This window comes from Myotis davidii, unplaced genomic scaffold (genome assembly GCF_000327345.1).
Source record: "Myotis davidii unplaced genomic scaffold, ASM32734v1 scaffold545, whole genome shotgun sequence".
NCBI classification, from domain to species: domain Eukaryota; kingdom Metazoa; phylum Chordata; class Mammalia; order Chiroptera; family Vespertilionidae; genus Myotis; species Myotis davidii.
This window is the reverse complement of record NW_006296634.1, coordinates 1,591,379-1,611,459: the sequence shown is the minus strand read 5'-3', so window position 1 is coordinate 1,611,459 and position 20,081 is coordinate 1,591,379. Positions and strand designations below refer to the sequence as shown.

Genomic DNA, 20,081 nt, shown 5'->3' with positions numbered 1-20,081 from the left:
CCTGGCATACACAGACAACTGCATATATTAAAGAGTTAGTTTAGGAGTCCAAAAAACAATAGCTAATGAAGTTGAAAGGAAAGAACTTTTCTGACTGGAGTTATCCAGGGAAGAAATTAAGAACGCGGTAGTGAATAACAACAAAAAATCTGATGGCAGCCACACAGAGGATGTGGAGGAGGCAGGAGCACACCACAAAGATAGATTTTTTTTTAAAAATGCTAAAGGGACAAGTTAGGCAAAGGGATACCTATTTCCCCAAAATGAAGTCTTGGTTTCTATAATACTCAGGGTGACTGGTCAGGCTTAGAGTTCATTTTCCATTTGTCATTAATTGCCATTAGAAAAAAGAAATGACTTTGAATGTAGCTTTAAGAGCTACAGCTATGGCCAATCTCGGTTAATATGCTAATCAATTTAATAGATACAAAATGGTTTGAGCAGCCCTAGCTGGTTTGGCTCAGTGGATAGATTATCGGCCTATGGACTGAAGGTCCTAGGTTCGATTCTGGTCAAGGGCACATGCCCAGGTTGCAGGCTCGATCCCCAGGAGGGGACATGCAGGAGGTGGCCAATCAATGATTCTCTTTTATCACTGACTAGAGGCCCAGTGCACAGATTCGTGCACTGGTGGGGTCCCTCGCGTGACCTGTGGGGATAAGGCTGAAACTGGCTCTCTGACATCCCCCGAGGGGTCCCGGATTGCAAGAGGGTGCAGGCCAGGCCAAGGGACCCCACTGGTGCATGATTGGGGCCTGGAAGGGACTGCATAAGGGCTCCAGGGCGTTTCCAGCCCATCTTGCCCAGTCCTGATTAGCCAGACCCCAGCAGCAAGCTAACCTACTGGACGGAGCATCTGCCCCCTGGTAGTCAGTACACATCATAGCAACTAGTCGAATGGTCGAATGAACAGTCGGACAATCAGCATATTAGGCTTTTATTATATAGGATGTTTCTATCTCTCTCTCCCTCTCCCTTCCTCTCTGAAATCAATAAAAATATATTTTTAAAAATAAAAATAAATGGTTTGAGCATCTCCCCTCTTACTGAGGAAGTGTAAAAAAGAATTTTTTATGCTCACTTGAGGATATGTTTTTATTTATTTTTAGAAAGAGGGCAGGGAGCGACACAGAGAAACATTGATGTGGGAAACATTGATCGGTTGCTGCTGTATGTGCTTTGACTGGGGATCAAACCTGCAACCTAGGTATGTGCCCTAACTGGGAATCAAACCCACAACCTTTTGGTGTATAGGATGACACTCCAATCAACTGGCCAAGGGAGGAGTGTGAAAATTTAGCTCCTGGAGTCAAGAAGTCAGAACTAGTCCTAGAGGTCACATTTGAACATTTATTCAAATGCTGGCATCTAAAATATCTGACCTCATCCCAATCTCTAGCCTTCTATATTCAGTTGCAAGTAACAAAGTAATGACACTTTTTTAAAAAGCACACATTTAGCCCTAACCAGTTTGGCTCAGTGGATAGAGCATCGGCCTGTGGACTGAAGGGTCCCAGATTCGATTCCAGTCAAGGGCATGTACGTGGATTGCGGGAACATCCATAGAAGGGAGTGTGCAGGAGGCAGCTGATCAATGTTTCTCTTTCACTGATGTTTCTAACTCTCTATCCCTTTATAAATTAATTAATTAATTAATTAATTAAAAGCACACATTTAATTCTCTCTCACAAAGGTATAGAAGTAGATGGTTCCAAAATCAGGATAGTGGCTAAACTATATCATAAAGGACCTAGTCTCCTTCGGTCTTTACTCTCTATTACGCTCCTCAGTGTGAAGGCTTTTTATTCTTGTGCTTTTCACTTCAGTGGTATAAGCCAACTGCTGTAGCTCCAAGACAACTATAATAAGGCAGGAAGAGTGGGTAGGGTCTCCTTACCTTATTATAAGAGAACAAAATCCTTCCCAGAAGCCTTCCCAGCAAACATCTCTTTATGTCTCATTGATCTGAACTGGGTCGCATGTCCATCTCTAAGTCAATCTATTTCCATGGAGAATGGGATTACTATGCTTACTTTAGACTACTGATGGCTCATTTCCTAGCAGTAAGAGAGGGAATCCCCTCCCTGAACACTCTGCTACCCTCATATTATCAAGATTTCTTAAAATAGATTTTTATTTTTAAAAAAGTTGTTTAGTAGATAACAACAGAGGAAATAAAAATCTGCAGGATTCATTCACCAACTAAATAAGGGGAAAGAAGACTCAAATATCACTCAGAAGTCTCAAGCTTGGGTAACTACAACAATCATTCTGCCAAGAATAGATTAAAAAAAAAGAGAGAACGTGGGAGGAAAAATCTAGTTTGTGAAAGAGACAAAAATGAATTCCATTTTCTTATCCTTACATTGAGGTGCAAGTAGGTAGTCTGGTGGAAATGGAGGATGAAACCTGAGGAGAAGAGCCAGACTTCAACACAGATATTGTTCGACCCACAATGAGGTAGTATTTGAAACCATGGGAAAAGGTAGGACTGGCAGAGAAAATAGAGAAAGAAGACAAGGCCAGAAAAATCTTGGTGAATAGCTATAATTAGGAGATGGTAAGAAGATGGTGTTGCCATAAAGGAAAAGAAAAGGGAGTAATTAATTACTGATATTTAGGGACTACAATCCTGTGGCAGCCAAGAAGTAAAATTTCCAAAAGAAAGCATTGGTTGACACTACAGACTGCTACAGAGATGTCAATGATTCCAAAATACTCCTGAAAATGTTCAGGGATGGCAGGAACATAAACTCACGTGCGCTTATTTGGATCCCCTTTTGTCTACCCTTTCAAGAAGTTTGGAAGGAAAGGAAAGTACAGGTTGTCAGGTTAGAGGCAATTGGATTAATAGGTTAATGGTGGCACAGGGGTCAGTGGAGAGGTAACTGAGAACACTTATAGGCTAAGAGGAAGGAGCCTAAAGAGAGGGAAGGGAGTGAGGAGTACTGATGGTGAAGGGAAAATAGAAAGATGTGCAGATTCTGGAGGTCACAATAAGGACAAAACCCATGTTTAACAGGAGAGATAAAAATGTGAAGAGACAATGGAAGTGACAACATGAGATGTTGGAAAAAAAGGGAAGCGAGTTTTAAGAAATCTAGTGGATCACAGAAGTAAAGATAAAGACAATGCTGAGAATGTTGACCCCAGTAAACTCACCAGGAAAAACAGATGAGCACTGAAATTTGCTGTGTATGTCAAGAAAGAAATCTGGAAATTGGAAGCCAATAGATGAAGACAGGACAATGGTTGAATGGTTAAAAATGAGTTGGTAAAACTTCAGTGAGGCTCTTGGGCTGCAGGACGCCCGGATGCCCCAAGCCTGAGGCCGGCGTGACAAGAATTATGGGAGTAGGGAAACTTTGCTGTCCTCTTCTTTATTTACCTACTTAATTTTTTTTGTCTTCACTTTTTTAATAAAGCTGTTGGTCTAACTAAAAAACAAACAAACAAGCAAAAAAACTTCAATGAGAAGAGTACAACTGAGGAAACCAGAAAGTCAATAAAGGGGTGAGAGGGTACAGGGTCAAGAACAGGGAAGACATTCATTTTATAAAGAGATTTATTTAACCCAAAACCTGCTAAAGAAGCCCATGTAATTGCATAATAATTCATATAAGAATGAGACTTGAGACTTATTAAAGGTGGATGTAGAACACCAAAAGTGATTGAGGCAAGGGCAAGAGAACAGCAAAAGTCAATGCTCCCTAGTGTGAGCACATCAATTTCTTGATAATTTAACATTAACAGTTTAAAGGTCAAGGTTACAGCCCAGCTGGTGTTGCTCAGTGGTTGAGGGTCAATCAATGAACCAGGAGGCCGTAGTTCGATTCCTGGTTGGAGCTTCATATATAAATATATATATAAGGTTACATATAGGAATAAAAAAGAAAACAAAAGGAGGCATACAGTTTGCTGAGAATGTTAAAGAAAAACCAGATTACCGAAGGCTGCATGGCTTCTGAAATTCACAAGGCCTTTCTGAGATTTCCTATACACAGAAATACAAATGACCTATTCGGGACTCCACAGACTCCAGGTAGGTCAGATGTAGACAGACACACACAGGTGCCATCATGAGATGAAATCAGGTCATAGAAAAGCCACTGAAAATAACTGACTTGAAGATGAAAAGAGGTTTAAAAAAAAAGAGAAGAAGAAGAAACCATAAAAAGATGAAGCTGCCAAAAGCATCAGACTCCTATTTCCACTTATCTTTTTATGCAAGAGTTTGACCTGCCTTATACATGGGCAACAAACATCAGAAAATGAGTATGTGTGCAACCCATAAATAAGTATTAATAATATTTAAATAAGGGAACAAACTATTTCAGTGACCATTTAACATTCAGTATCACATCCACTACATTTATGTTAATTCTTTCTATTTGATCTTGGAATAACTGCTTCATATTTAACACCAAGGAAGAGACTTCTTCATCCATAGATATGTGTGGAGGCCTTAGAGAAAATAAGGAAGTAAAGGTTTGTACTGTAAAAACAAAAGAAATAATTGCCTCATAGTGAAAACTCAAAATAAAAAGGACATATGATGAGCATGATGATGTTATATATCCCTTATCACTGACAGGTGCTTTATAAGCATTTTCACAGGACTTACTGTATATGTTATATCATATCCACTTAACCTTATGAAATGCATAGGACACCTATTTTTTTCCTAGTTAATAAATGCAAATGGTAAGGATTAGAAAGGTGAAATTACTTGTCAATAGGCAAACATCCAGAAAATGTAGAAACTGGACTTGAACTAGATATTCTAACTCTAGGTAAAGTGATGTGCCTAGTCCTCCCAATTGCTCAAATGTTTGGAATGACTGAGCAGTATTCTTGCCATCAGCAGAAAACTAGAAGGAATGACTTCTAAATAACAGCCCCAAACCCTGGGACTCCATGATTCCAATGTGCTCACCATCCCTTGAATAGCCTCTTGACAAAGAGCAAGCTCATCCAATCATTGTGTGTGTGTGTGTGTGTGTGTGTGTGTGTGTGTGTGTGTGTTTGTGATATAGTGTAGTGTTGTGTGCACCTACAGGCTGGGGACAGGGAAGAAGCTTCAGAACCAATACTTAGGACATTAAAAGGAAATAATGAATATCAGACTAGAGCACTGAAACCTGTCTCTCTGCATAGAAATATTCTTACCTTTCATAAAACATTGACATTTCCAGCCTGCTGCTGGCTTCCAAAAGCTCTGGCACCATACCATGTTGTCACTGCAATGGCCCTCCAGTGAGCCATCAAAAGCCCAGCTAGAATGTTTTGAATATAGCTGTATGCTTGTCACCAAAACAATAAACTGCAATATTTTATATTTATCTCTATTTAAATTTTAGTGATACTGCATAAATGTTAATACAGTCTTACCCTCATACAATCACATAAAAGTCTTAATAATACCACATATTGGCACAGCCCCCAGGAAGGTTATGGCCTGCTAAACAGGCCTAATACATACTTCTCAAGTCACTTGGTTTCCTTTAGTTAAGACGTGACATCAAAATACTACAGTTTCCCCCAAGAAATGTGTTTCCAGAAGCAATGGCAAGGAACAAGTAGGCTCATTTGTTTATATTGAAAATGGAAAGAAATACTTGGGATTAGGAAAAAGATTTCCAAAAAGGATCTGGGAAAAGATGTTAATAATGTTTGACTTAGTTCTTTTATGGCTTAAGAAACAAAAAGTGAGCCTCAGTAAGTTCTCAATCTTCTAAAGCCTATGAGGATAAGACCTGGGACCTCCCCAGGGCTGAAGTCACAGCTATCAATGACAAACTTAGATTCTCTACTTTTTCAGTGGATGCACAAGCATCCTGGGAGACCAAGGGAAATGGAGTCCCTTGGAAGCTACAGCCTTTACTAACAAAAACTCAACCACAGAACAAGCAGGGCTTCAAGATCAAGGCAGGTTAGTGATGAGAGAAACAAAGGCCTGCAGTGCTCTCAGTCTCTCCTCATGGAACAATTTTTCTGGTCTTCCCTGCTTTGCCCATAATTTACTAAGAAAAGATGCTGAAGCTTTTCAGAATGAGAGGACATCAGACAGATTCTAATTAAATAAATTATGGATGAAAGGCAAAGGAAGTCTTTTCAAAACAAAGTCTCCAATGGTAAAGACGTTCAGAATAGCCTATTTCCTACAACATCATAATCCCTGCATCCAAGCAAGACAACCCTAATAGTCACCAGCCATTCCCTTATAACAAGAATCAGAATATTGGTTTCTGTTTTAGAGAAACAAATGGTCTTAGGAGATTTTCAAAACTGGAAGCAACTATAGGTCCAATAGACCAACTATAGCTTAAAGACATCTTGACATTTTTAGCGTGAGTGTAACAAAGTGGTGCCCACATACCTTAATGCATCAACTCTTTGGAGAGATCAGTCTTCTAGCATGAGCTAGACTAATTAAAATTTAAACAACTCCCAACTCAGAGGGTCTGATAACCTGATTGCATGTTGACTGGTTCCAGACAACTAGGAAGAAGACCCTTTCTCCCCAAAAGACCCTCCTTGGTCAGGTTCATAACTTATTCATTACCAGATGTATGTAAGTAGCTTCACTTCCAAAAGGATCAACTCTTGGGAGTACATCTCCCTTCCTCTATGATTGATGTAACTTTTTATTAGCTTTGAGTAAAACAGAGAATGTGATCTAAAATATGTCATTAAATATCCATATATATATGAGATGAGAGGGAACAGAGAATCAGAAATGGTGACATCCTGGGTGAAAATGCTTATCTACTTGGAATAAGAGCAGAATCAAACTCCTCTTACTCTAGTTTGAGTTTAGAGTGAAATAGAAATAGGGATATATATACATAAGTTTAAGTGTACCTTTTTCCAGGCCATTCCATCTGAGAGTAAAGCTAGAATTCACCTGAAGGGCCCAAACAATGCTGGCTGATGAGAAGTCCATTCTCCACCCCGCCCTTTATTTTTCTTTATTGATTAAGGTATTACATATGGGTTCTTACCTCCCCATTGCCCTCCCCCCCCTCCGCTCATGCCCTCACCACCCTGGTGTCTGTGTCCATTGGGTATGCTTATATGCATGCATACAAGTCCTTTGGTTGATCTCTTCCCTTTGCCCCCACCCTCCTGTATCGTTGCTCACCTGGAAAAGGCAGCTCCCAGCACAAATGCAGCATACTCCTTCACCAGAGGCTCTGTGCTATTCAGCCCATTGATCACCACTTGAAGGCCACCGAAGGAAAGCAGGTCCTGTGCATTATCCATCTGCAACAAGGGCATTGCTTAGTACAGTATCGTCATCAAGGAAAGAAGAGCTCTTCTATAGCCTTTCTTTTAATGACTATTCAAAAACAAACTAAAAAGTCAAGTAAAAAGCAGTGGTTGCCTTTCTAACTAACAAGGAAAGAGTTTATAAAAACAATCTAAATTTTTAAATAATCTTAAATTTGAGAACTACTAATTAAAATAACATGATTTATGGGCACGTGTATGGGAACTGGTGGAAATGGCACCTATTCATTGCTTAGGCCAAACATGTCCTGGAAAATTCTAATACTGTAACGAATTACTCCTAACGTACAAGCTATTAACACAAAGATCCAACATCATCAACACTACTAAATGGTGCCATGCTTCCTACTGATGTCTAACCCCAAAGGGGGGGCAGTGGGGGCAACAGACATTTTTTTAAAAAGCTTGTTTTAATTAGAAGTCAGGGACTATAAAAGGAGCTCCATTGCAGGGGGAGGGGGATTTGGCAGAGTAATAGGAAGAAGAAAGAATAATACCCTTCTTTTTCCTCTTCCTCACTTCATACAGCCAAGGTTGACTGAATCTGGACAATCATGATAAAATCTGCACAAAAGCCCCACCGTGAAAGGCTTTAGTCTAGACCTACAATACTGGCTGGTGCTATTTATTGGACAGTGCATAACATTTCCATTATTACATTAAGTTCTATTGTTCACCACCAGGGAGGCTATCATTTAAGTTCCAAAGCCTCAAGTCCAGACACTCTATCTTTTATTCTATGAAAGAGGGGATATCTCTTCATTAGAATCCCGGAACAAGCCCTCACTGGGTTTAGTTCAGTGGATAGAGCATCGGCCTAAGGACTGAAAGGTTCTGGGTTCGATTTCAGTCAAGAGTGCATGCTCCGGCTGTGGGCTAAATCCCCAGTAGGGGGCAGGCAGGAGACAGCCAATCAATGATTTTCTCTCATCACTGATGTTTCTATTCTCTTCCTCTCCCTTCCTCTCTGAAATAAATACAAATAAAAAATCCTGGAACAAGAAGAGCTTTCTCAGAAAGGTGACTGGATGCCAGTTTCTTTATGGAGTAGCTTCAAGTATCCCTTGAAAATATCTTTGTTGCTACAAAAGCTGCCTCTTGCCCACATGCTGATCCCACTCTACAAATCATCAGGAAATCCAAGGAGGGTAGAGCCCAACGACAATGTGACTGTTACCCACCTTTTTCCTCCAGATGCCACAGAGCCCTTTCCTACCTGTGTCCTTCAAACTGGAAGAGGGCTCTAACAGAGAAATCAAGTTTAAAGAACTGTATTCTGCTTGCTTTGGGGCGGGCCTAACCTGTTTTTACCACTTAGAAGATCATTCTTATACATTCATATAAACTCCACAGAGCAGAGGTTTTTATCTGCCCACTATTGTAGGTCTAGTGCAGTGATGGCGAACCTATGACACTGCACCACTTGAAGGCCACCGAAGAAAAGCCTTTCTTTTAATGACTATTCAAAAACAAACTAAAAAGTCAAGTAAAAAGCAATGGTTGCCTTTCTAACTAACAAGGAAAAATCAACCAAAAAAATGAGTTCGCGTGTCACACGCGAACTCATTTTTTTCGTTGATTTTTCTTTGTTAAACGGCATTTAAATATATAAAATAAATATCAAAAATATAAGTCTTTGTTTTACTATGGTTGAAAATATAAAAAAATTTCTCTATGTGACATGGCACCAGAGTTAAGTTAGGGTTTCTCAAAATGCTGACACGCCGAGCTCAAAAGGTTCGCCATCACTGGTCTAATGACTAGAATAGCACTAAGCATATAGTTAGGTGCTCAATAAACAAACATTAAACCAGTGAATGCATTTGGTCAGAAAAATATGTTACTGCAATAAACTCCACTGTAAGTTAAAAAAGGCGGGGGGGGGGGGCAATCTGGAGTATCTGTGCCAACAAAATGGATGGGTCCCTGGTATCACAGACCTGAAGAAATAGCCTAACCAGGGACATGAAGTAAGTATGGAGTTGGCACTGCCATAAAGGCCCCAAAACAGGACTGGGATTTTGCTGCCATAAATAATACTTACTGAGCCTGCCTTACATACTCTGTTTTTAAAATCCAAGAATTCATCACCTCTCCTCTGATCCTCCTTCCTCCAGGTCTTTTGCATACAAAACCATGGCTCAGAGGCCTGTCACTCCATGCCTAGGAATGGCTACATATCAAAGCTTGCATGAGTTCCTACAAAAACAGCTGCCACTCTGAAAGCCCCAAAATAACAGAGCCCAGAGTCACAAAGGTTCTGTACTAGATTATCTTTATTACTACAAAGATACTTCAGGGTATTATACATGCTGACATTTATATAAGCATTTCAGTTTTCTCAAGATGTTTTCTCATTTGTTATTTCACTAGAGATGAGAAAAAAAGAAGTCATTCTGCCCACTGCATGCCCAGAAAATCAAGCTCCAAAATCTGGGTCTGGGGCAGAACTCTTCCAAGGATACCTTCAGAATAGGGTGGGACAGGTGGGAAGGAAGTCAAGGTAGAGAAGGGAGTGCTAAAGAAGGGGGTAGAAGAGAACTATGTCAACACTCAGGAGGAAAAAAGAGAACCACAACACTGATAAGACAATGAGAGAAAAGGAAACCAAGAAAGGAAGAAATGGTGGTAAGTAATTGAGGAGTCATGGTGTGAGAGAAGGTAAACACACTGCCCCAGGGTGGATGGGCAGACAGAAGCTGCTCCTCATAAATAACTCACTAACTGTTTTCCACACCCATGGTTTTGCTTTTCACAAATCCTGTTTAATAATTCAAACACGGCTATGAGGAATACTTGGGCAGATCCATTTTGGGTCCTTGAAGCCCACGGCTCTCAAAACCACCAATCAGTGAATCTAGAATAGGAGTAGACTGGTGAAGTTCCTGGCAAGAAACATCCTATCTTCCTCAAAGCTAGTGCTACATCACCCCAATTCCCCACTGCAACTGGAACTCGAGGCTAAGCTGTGTCTTCTTTAATCACAACTTGACACTGTTGCATGGAAACCTGACATACCATCCCAAGCCAAGGACCTTATATTTCCAATTAAAAGGCTAATGACCCAATACATTTATGACTCTTCTGTCAACAGGGCAAGTTTGGCCTCTAACAGGGGACTGGGTGATTACAAGGCTAACCTCAGGCTGAGGTGGACAATGTCCAACTGTTTAACTAGTGCCCTATGAAAGCAGAATAGGATATCACCTGGCTTTTGGGAAAACAGAAATCTGTCAGAGCCCTTTTGTGTACTCACTCCCCTCTGCTAAGCTTTCTAATCATTTTGGCTTTTTATGCTGCAACTAAAGGAAGAGCTTACAGAAAACTGGTAACTGAAGATCTATCCAAGTACGTTAAGATGAGAAAAAATAAAAGCTGTCAACATCAAAGCAGGACTGACTTAGCCAATAACCCCTAGGATCCTCAGTCCTTTAAATATCTGTAATAGAAATGCTATTAGAATGTTTGTTTTTTCACCCTGAAGAGAAAGACTGGAAAAAGAAAAGAGAACCAGGTCCTTTTTGTTTCCTCTAAGGAGATCACAGCCCTGCTATTTGCAGACTGAAAAAGAGTTATGAGCAGAGAAAGAAGATGAAGTGGCCATCCCATAATTCCTGCAGATACAGTACACACTTATCCTCTCTCACCACAAAGGCTGACAAATACTAAAGAGAGAATGTTTTTAGCCTAGTTTATAGAGAACAAGGATGCTGTCGGGTGTGGGAGGATGATGAAGATCTATGTCTTGGTGAGGATCTCAAAAAGCCTTTGATTATGATTACACCGCTTTCCTGGGGCAGCATTACGCCTAGGCTGGATTACTGCAACTGCCTCCTATCTAGTTTCCCTGCTTCTACCCATGACCACCCCACCCCTGCCTCTTGTCTAATTCTCAATAGAGCAGCCAGAGGGATCCTTTAAAAATAAGTCAGAGCATGTCATCCTTTAATAACGTCCAATTTCATTTTTTTCCATGACCTACAAGGAGCTCCATGATCTTCCTCCCATCACCTCTCTGAGTTTCATCTACCTCTCTCCCTCTTCTCTCAGCTCCAGCCACACTGACTTCCTTGTGGTTCCTCAAATACATTAGACATGCTCCCACTTTAGGGCTAAGGGTATTTCCTGTTTCTCTTGCCCAAGAGGCTCCTTCTCTTCCCTGCTCTTTTTATTTTTTCATAGTATTTATCGCCTTTAAACATATTATATATAATTTACTTATGAGTTATGTTTATTGTCTATCTGTTTCAGCTAGAAGGTAAGAGATATATCCTAAGTACCTGAAACACTGTCTGGGACTTAACAGACACCAAATAAATTAATTTATTGAATAAATAAATGGCTTCTCTTGGTTCCTTTTCCTTAGACTCACTCCCTTTCAGGCTTTATTCAAATAGTATCAGTATCCTGTAAAAGGCAGAGTGGCCAAAAGGTTAAGTGCACAGAGTTTGGGGTCAGTAAGGCTTTGTTGCAAATCCCAGCTCTACCACTAACTGGGTGACTTTGGGAAATTATAAGTGTGACCTCATTTGCCTCAGTTATAAAATGGGGTTAATATCAGTGCAGTGCCTACTCATAAGGTAGCTGTAGAAACCAATACATTAATGTGTACAAAACACTTGAATATGAGCCAATTATATGATAATGCTCCATAAATGTTAACTATTATGACATAAGTCTGATCAGTCATTTCCCTGCTTCAAACTCTCCAGTGGTTCTTAGGGTCAAGGATAAAATCATAAAGAGCATGGCATTGCCAACGCTAGCACTCTGACTCCCTAACCTTTCCACTTTATCTCTGCTACCCCATCCCCTGGTCACTATGCTCTAATCTTTTCCAGGTCCTCAATTTCACCAAGCTCTTCTCTAACTCAGAATCTTTGCACATGATGTTTCCTCTGCCTGGAATAGCCTAATGCGAGGGTTGGCAAACTTTTTCTAAAGGGCCTGATAATAAATATTGTTGACTCTCTGAGCCATATGGTTTCTGTCACAACTACTCAACTCTGCCACTGTAGTTTAGATACAGCCCAAAACAATAAAACAATACATAAACAAATAAGTGTGGCTGTGTCCCAAAATAACTTTATTTATCTAAGTTGGCAGTGGGGCAGATTTGGGCCATAGTTTGCCATCCCCTGCTTTAATCTCTGCTCTTTGCCTAGCCAACTCCTATTCATCCTTTATTGCTCGGCTTAAATGCCACATACTCAGGGAAGCCTTCCCAATGCCCCCAACTAGGCTAAATTTCCCTGTCATATACTCCTACATTACCCTCTGGAGTCAACACAATTTTTTTTTTTTTTTTTGCTTAAAGTATTACAAAGGGTATTACATATGTGTCCATTTTTTTCCCCCTGCCCTAGACAGTCCCCTAGCCTCCCCTATCCCCCAGTGTCTTATGTCCATTGGTTATGCTTATATGCATGCATACAAGTCCTTTGGCTCAACACAATTTTAAATTCTCTCATCAAGTTGTTAATTTGATCACTGTTTAATTATTTATTTAATTACTAGAGGCCCGGTGCGCTAATCTGTGCACATGTGGGGTCCCTAGCCTGGCTGGCAATGGGGGCCAATCAGGGCATCTCGGCCAGTCCTGAACGGGCCATCAGGCTGGGGGAATGGACCACGGGAGGTTGGCCGGCTGCAGGAGGTTGGCTGTGGGAGTGCACTGACCACCAGGGGGCAGCTCCTGCACTGAGTGTCTGCCCCCTCGTGGTCAGTGCGCATCATAGCGACCTGTTGACTGGTCATTTTGTGAACTGGTCATACCAGTCGCTTAGGCTTTTATATATATAGATTCCCTCTTACAAAATTGTAATCTACATGGAACAGGGACCACATCGACTTTACTTCTGCTGTATCCTCAGTGTTGAAAAATAAAGGAGGTAATCCTCCAAATGAAAAAGAGGTTGGCTCTGGCCTCTAAGAATGCATCTTGACCTGGCCATGTGGCTCACTGGTTGGGAGTGTTGTCCCCTGCACCAAGTTCAATTTCTGGTCAGGGCTCATAATTTACGGGTTCTATCTCCAGTTAGGACAGGTATGGAAGGAAACCAATTGATGTTTCTTTCTCACATTGATGTTTCCTTCATTTTCTCTCTCCCTTCCTCTCTAAAATCAATAAAAACATATCCTTGGGTGAGGATTAAAAAAGAAAAAAAGAATGTATCTTACAACAATAGATATTGACCTAGATTAAAAATACAGTACATGCTGGGAGAGAAGTATAGATGCTGATGTATTTTCCAAGAGCTTAGAATGGGGGGTTGGGGGGGAAGCTGTCAGTTAAAAACTCAGACTTATGGACAATGAAATACAATACCTGATGGACATAATATTCCAGATCAAAGAGTGCAGCAATCTTCTCTTCCAGGCTGGAGCTGGAACTATTGAATTTGTTGATTAGCCGTACCATGATCTGCATGTCAGTCTCAATGACAACATTCAACTCCGCAAAGTCCCTTTTTAGCTCCTCAATGGGGCGGAAGAGACGTTTAACCTCAGCCTGCCTTGCCTAGGAAGCAAAGAGATGATTAATTAAATCAATTGGAGATATCTTTCCAAGACTCCTGTGGTCTATCATGGATGCTCCTCCTCAAAGAACTGTTTCTCCAACACTCAAAATTTTCGTTCATGTCTGCTATTAGAAATCCTGATATCTTCTAAGATGCTTTCAGAGTCTACTCATATAGCCCTTCGCCCCAAAAAATGCACTGAAGATTTTCCAAGGTTCTCTTATCCCAATTTGACTTCCAATGTTCAGGAACATTGAAAAGTCTTGTTGTTGTAATCACTGAGGTCAGGGGAAGCAATGCAAGCTCACTTTCAATGCTTAAAATTACAGGGAAAGGCTGAGGTCTAAGGTGGAATAATCTAGACCTTGGTTCTCTATATTCTACAATCATAGAATATCTTGGCTTTGTCCTGCCCAATCCAGCAACATTATAGGGAAACCCAGATGTAGAAAACTATAGGTAAAGAGATGTCAGAGCGGGAGCAATTTGCTGATGAAAGTTAAATCACCATCATTACTGTCAATCTAACTACAGGTGTACAATTTGTTCAACTGTTTCAAGTGGCTAAATTACTATATGTACTATACTCAAATCTCAAACAATTTTCTCTCAATCCCTCCTTACCCCACACTCATACAAAGGTTTTAAAAATGAAGTGATGTTGGAGGTGAATAAAAGATTTTAATTAGATATTTTATACCTGTGACACTCCTTGTTTTCTTCCCAGTTTTAGAGGATAGTGCTTATAAAGAATCTGAAATGTCACAGTGATTTGTGTCTCTATCTTTTGAGAAAAATTAAAAGGCACGAATATTTATAAAAAGCAGGATGATGAGCAGCTGTCAGTTCCAAATTGCTCATCTATTTATTACCTTTGGGTTTTTCTCCAGTTATAAACATGCCATAGAAACACCAACCAAAGGAATGAATCAGCCTCTCTTTTAAAAGACCAAGCTCCTAGCAGAGTAATCACATCTATAGGATGCCATATTGTGCTTATAGCAGGAAGATGCTCTCCCTACACCCTGCTAGAGAACTCTGCCAGGCAACGAACTGTAGGATGACAAGCAAGCGAACAGAATAAGAAACTAGTGACCTCTGCCTCACAAAAATGATGTGTAACTGGACCTCAGAAAGGCCCCCCCTTTTTTAAGGTAAAAAAGCTGTTTATTTTGCAGTAATTAAATACTCACAGTAAATTACAAAAATAGTACAGAGAGTGCCATGTATCCTTCTTTCAGCTTCCCCCAATGGTAACACCGTACATTACAATAGCACAACATCCAAACGAAGAAAATGACTTAGGTACAATACTGTTAATATGACTACAAGTTTTATTCAGATTTCACCAGCTTTTATACATACACGTTTGCATGTGTCTATATTATTTTAAACCATTTTGTTCAATATATAGATTCATGTGACCACCAGAACAATGAAGCTACAGAACTGTCCATCTCTACCTCCATTGTGTCCCTTTATTTTTATTTAATCCTCATGGGAGGATATTTTTCCATTGATTTTTTTAGAGTAAATGGAAGGGAGAGGGAGATATAGAGAAACGTTTGATGTGAGAAGGACACATCAATTGGTTGCCTCCCGCATGTTCCCGACAGAGGCTGGGAATCGAGCCTGCAACCCAAGCCTGTAACTGAAGTACATGCCCCTGACCAGAACCAAACCTCGGACCCTTCAGTCTGTGGGCCAAGGCTCTATCCACTGAGCCAAACCAACCAGGGCCATTGTACTCCTTTATAGGTGTACCTCATCCTCCCATCCACTCCCTTTTGTCCTTATGTACTGGCAACCATTGATTTGTTCTCCATCGCTATAATTCTGACATTTGGAGAATGTTATATATATGGAATTACAAAGCCTATAACCTTTTGAGATTGGTGCTTTTTTTAGTGAACATAATGAATTTGAGATATATCCACGTTACTGCATATATAAATGGTTCATTTCTTTTTAATGCTGAGTAGTATTCCACTGTATAGATATTTGTTTGTAACCATTCACCTATTGAAGAAAATTTGAGTTATTCCAGGGTTTTGGCTATTATATTATTCAGTTTCATGAATCCATGGGTTTATGCATTTCATCATCTCTGGGAATTTTTCCATCTTTATTTCTTTGATTATTTTTTTAGTCTTACATTCTTCTTTCTTTCCTTCTGAAACTCCAGGGACACAAATGTTAGATCTTTTGTTACACAGGCATACCAAGGAGATATTGAAGATTCAGTTTCAGAACATACAATAAAGCAAATATCACAATAAAGTGAGTCACACAAATTTTTCAGCTTCCCAATGCATATAAAAGTTATGTTTATATCATATTGTAGCCTATTAAGTGTGCAATAGCATTATATCTGAAAAAAAGGAAAAAAAAAAGAAACGATGTACAAACCTTAATGAAAAAAAATATTTTACTGCTAAAAATGCTAAACATCATCTGAGCCTTCCGCTAGTTGTAATCTTTTTACTAGTGGAGGGTCTTGCATCAATGTTGATGAAAACACAGTATCTTCAAAGCTCAATAAAAAGAGCACCAATCTCAAAAGCCTATAGTCCTATAGGTTCCTAAAATCGCTGTTCATTTTCCAATCTATTTTTTTCTTCTTTAGATTAAGAAATGTTTATCTCTCTTCAGGTTCACTGATGTTTTTCTCTCTTATCTCTATTTTGTATTAAACCTACCCATTAATTTTTTTTTAATTGTTGTATTTTTCAGTTCTAAAATTCCATTTAATTTTTTTTATTATCGTCTATTTATTTGCTGAGGTTGTCATTTGTTTCAAGAGTGTTCATATTGCTTTTTTTAATGATAGCTGCTTTAAAATCCTTGTTATATAATTCCAACTTCTGAGTCATCTCACTGCTGGTATCTCTGTTGTCTTTCCTAAAATATGTTTTGATTTTCCTGATTATTGGTATGATGGGTGATTTTTTTTTTTTTTTACTGTATCCTGGACACTCTGGTCTTAAGACTCTGAATCTTCCTTTTCAGTAGGCAATCACATTGCTGGTTCTGGCCTTCATGTATAGCTGTGACTACAAAACAAATTTTCAGAGCTTTTGCAGTGTTATTTTGGTCTACTTCTTTTGTGTGCTAACCAGAAGCTAATCTAAACACCTGGGCAGTATTCCAAACTACAGTTCAGTTCTTAAATCTTTTGCTGTGTTAACTCTGGTCAGTTTCTCATGGAAAGCATGACCAGGACTTCATTTGCAAAATCCCTTTCTCTAGCTCCCTTCTCTCCACAACCCTACCACACTCTCTAATTAGGAGAAAGGGAAAAAAAAAAACCACATCATCTGCCACCACTGGGCACTGGACACAGGGAGAATTCCTTCCTTAGCCTGTACTGACAGCACCCTTATGGGGGATTGAAGCATTGCCTCATTGCTGCTGGTCTAGGGGTGAAAAGTTGGCCTCCTCAGTTACTCCCACTGACATTGCCTCAGAGTGGGGAACACAATACTGCATCACACTGCCTCACTGCCACCAGGTAAAGGGTGAAAGTATAGACTCTCCATTCACCCCCACCCTCCACTGGCATTACCTCAGCTAGGAGAAGTGCAAAACTTCCTTGGTGCTGCCAGACAGGGGGCAACTTTCAGGCTCTCTTCTTGGCCTCTGCTGATCCCACACTAACAGCAGATCACACTACCTCATGTGGAGGATGAAAAATACTGGTCTCTATTGGTAGCACACCAGTGAAGGAAGCAAAGAATAGTCTTTTAACACTAGGCAGAAGGTAGAAAATTCTGCCTCAACTCTCACTGACACCACCTTGGTGGTGATAACAGATTACAGCCTCACACCATCTCACTGCCAACAGGAGGAATGCAAGTTCAGGCTCCCCATTCAAGTTTTGCTGACACCACTCTGGTGGAGGAATGAGAGTGCAGTTTGTTACCACCACGTGGAAGATTGAAATCCACGTTCCCCATTCAATTTCCACTCACACTGAGGGTTAAGATGGGAAGATTTCCATGTTCTTTGGCTAAAATGGGACAGGTATTATCCAAAAGTTTTTTGTCCTACTAGGCTGCCCTTTGCCTGGTTCTTTCTCTCAAAAGAACAGGCTTTTATTAGGGCTATTTTCTATGTACCTGTTGGCATTTCCGAGATGTAGGCTTCTCTAGTGCCCACTCTGGGATATATAAAGGGAAACATGAAAGCCCAAGGAACTCACTGCCAGGTCATTCATCAAGTGCCTACGTCCCTAGCCAGTCTGCCTACTTCTTCCAACCTTTTAGAGTGTTCTTATATTTACTTTTAGTATTATGTCCAGGGTTTTTAGTTGTCCTTTTGTAGGAAGAATAAAGAGAAATGAGTCTTCTTCATCTTGCCCAGAATCAAAAGTTTAAGGCCATATTTTAAAATGCAGCAATTTATAGTATACAGGTGAACAACATCTGACATGATAAAACATAAAGCATCAAGAAATTTGTATGATAATAGAGGAATAAAGGGATCAGTTTCAACAATAACAGCCCAAATCTGTTGGGCAAAACAGAGCTTTTTCATGAAGCAAGTGACTCTGAGAAGGACTGATTCACTTAAGTCTACTCAAGTACCAATGACACAACAGAATTGATACCCTTCCCTCCAAAAACAAAAATAAAGCTCAAAAAACATTCTCTCAACTGACAGGATATGGCACAATATCTGACAGTACTGTTTTTAAAAATAGCAAAAGCACAATCCTGTATTTGCAAACCACCACACAACCTGGGTTTAAATGTTTTTTATTGAATTTGTTGGGGTGACATTGGTTAATACAATTATATAACTTTCAGGGATACAATTCTATAATACTTTATCTGTATACTAGGGGCCCAGTGCACAAATTCGTGCACCTTGAAAGGAACTGTGGGCTGCGAGGCTGCGGTGGGCACAGGGGTGAGTCTCAGCCCATCCTCTGCACCCCGCCCAGCCTCTCCTGCATGCCCCCTGGTCCAGTCTGCTGGCAGCCCCATTCCCGCTGCCACCACTCCCATGCACTCCCAGGCGCTGACAGCACCAGCTCTGCTTGCACCTGCTGACAGCGTGGAGCAACTGGGGCCAGCGCCAGCAGCGGGTGTAAGCAGGGCTGGCACTGTTAGCGGGTGCAAGCGTCAGCTGCTGACCTGATTGCCCCTAAGGAGCAGGGGGAGGTGGAGAAGCCCTCAGGGGAGTTCGGGACTGGCAGCTGCCACTTGCACCCACTGATGGCACCAAGCAATCAGGACTGGCAGCAGGTGCAAGTGGCGGCTCTGGCACGGGCTGCGGGTGGGAGTGGGGCCGGCACCAGCAGCAAGTGCAAGTGGCGGCTTTAGCACTGGCAGCAGGTGCGAGCAGGGCCAACACCAGCAGCAGGTGTGAGAGGCGGCTGCAGGCCCCTTAGGAGTAGGGGGAGGTGGAGAAGCCCTCAGGGGCGGTTGGGGCTGGCAGCCACCGCTCGCACCCACTGATGGCACTGAGCGATCGGGGCTGGCACTAGGCGCTGGCAGTGAGTGCAAGCAGTGGCTCCAGCACCAGCAGCAGGTGCGAGCGGGTCCGGCACCGGCAGCAGGTGTGAGCAGGGCCGGTGCTGGCAGTAGGTGCGAGCACCTGGCGGGATTGTGGTATGCGGGAGCAAAGAATTTTCCAGTCTGCTGGCAGCCCCATTCCCGCTGCCACCACTCCCATGCACTCCCAGGCACTGACAGCACCAGCTCTGCTTGCACCTGCTGACAGCGTGGAGCAACTGGGGCCAGCGCCAGCAGCGGGTGTAAGCAGGGCTGGCACTGTTAGCGGGTGCAAGCGTCAGCTGCTGACCTGATTGCCCCTAAGGAGCAGGGGGAGGTGGAGAAGCCCTCAGGGGAGTTCGGGCTGGCAGCCACTGCTTACACCTGCTGTGCCAAGTGATTGCAGCTGGTGCTGGGCACTGACAGTGGATGCGAGCAGAAGCTCCAGTGTCTGCAGCAGGTGCAAGCAGGGGGCCGGACCACGGGTGAGTGGGAGCAAAGAATTTTTAGTAATCACCAGAGGCTTGCCCCAATGACAGCAACTAGAGCCCCACCTTGGTCTGGCTCCAACACCAGTAGCAGGTGTGAGAGGCGGCTGCAGGCCCCTTAGGAGTAGGGGGAGGTGGAGAAGCCCTCAGGGGCGGTTGGGGCTGGCAGCCACCGCTCGCACCCACTGATGGCACTGAGCGATCGGGGCTGGCACTAGGCGCTGGCAGTGAGTGCCAGCAGTGGCTCCCGCACCCGCAGCAGCTGCCAGGGGGCGGGCCCC

General features: G+C 41.8%; 1 protein-coding gene across 3 annotated transcripts in view; it reads right to left on the bottom strand.

The window, feature by feature from the left end:
* The window catches only part of SIL1 (SIL1 nucleotide exchange factor), a 225,143-nt gene that overhangs the window by 55,361 nt on the left and 149,701 nt on the right, over positions 1-20,081 (bottom strand). For all 3 annotated transcript variants that reach the window (XM_006772451.2, XM_015569635.1, XM_015569634.1), the window contains exons 6-7: positions 13,622-13,813; positions 7,145-7,266 (exon numbers count right to left, since the gene is read on the bottom strand). In XM_006772451.2, the coding sequence (XP_006772514.1) occupies positions 7,145-7,266; positions 13,622-13,813 (314 nt within the window). The remainder of the gene's footprint in view (positions 1-7,144; positions 7,267-13,621; positions 13,814-20,081) is intronic.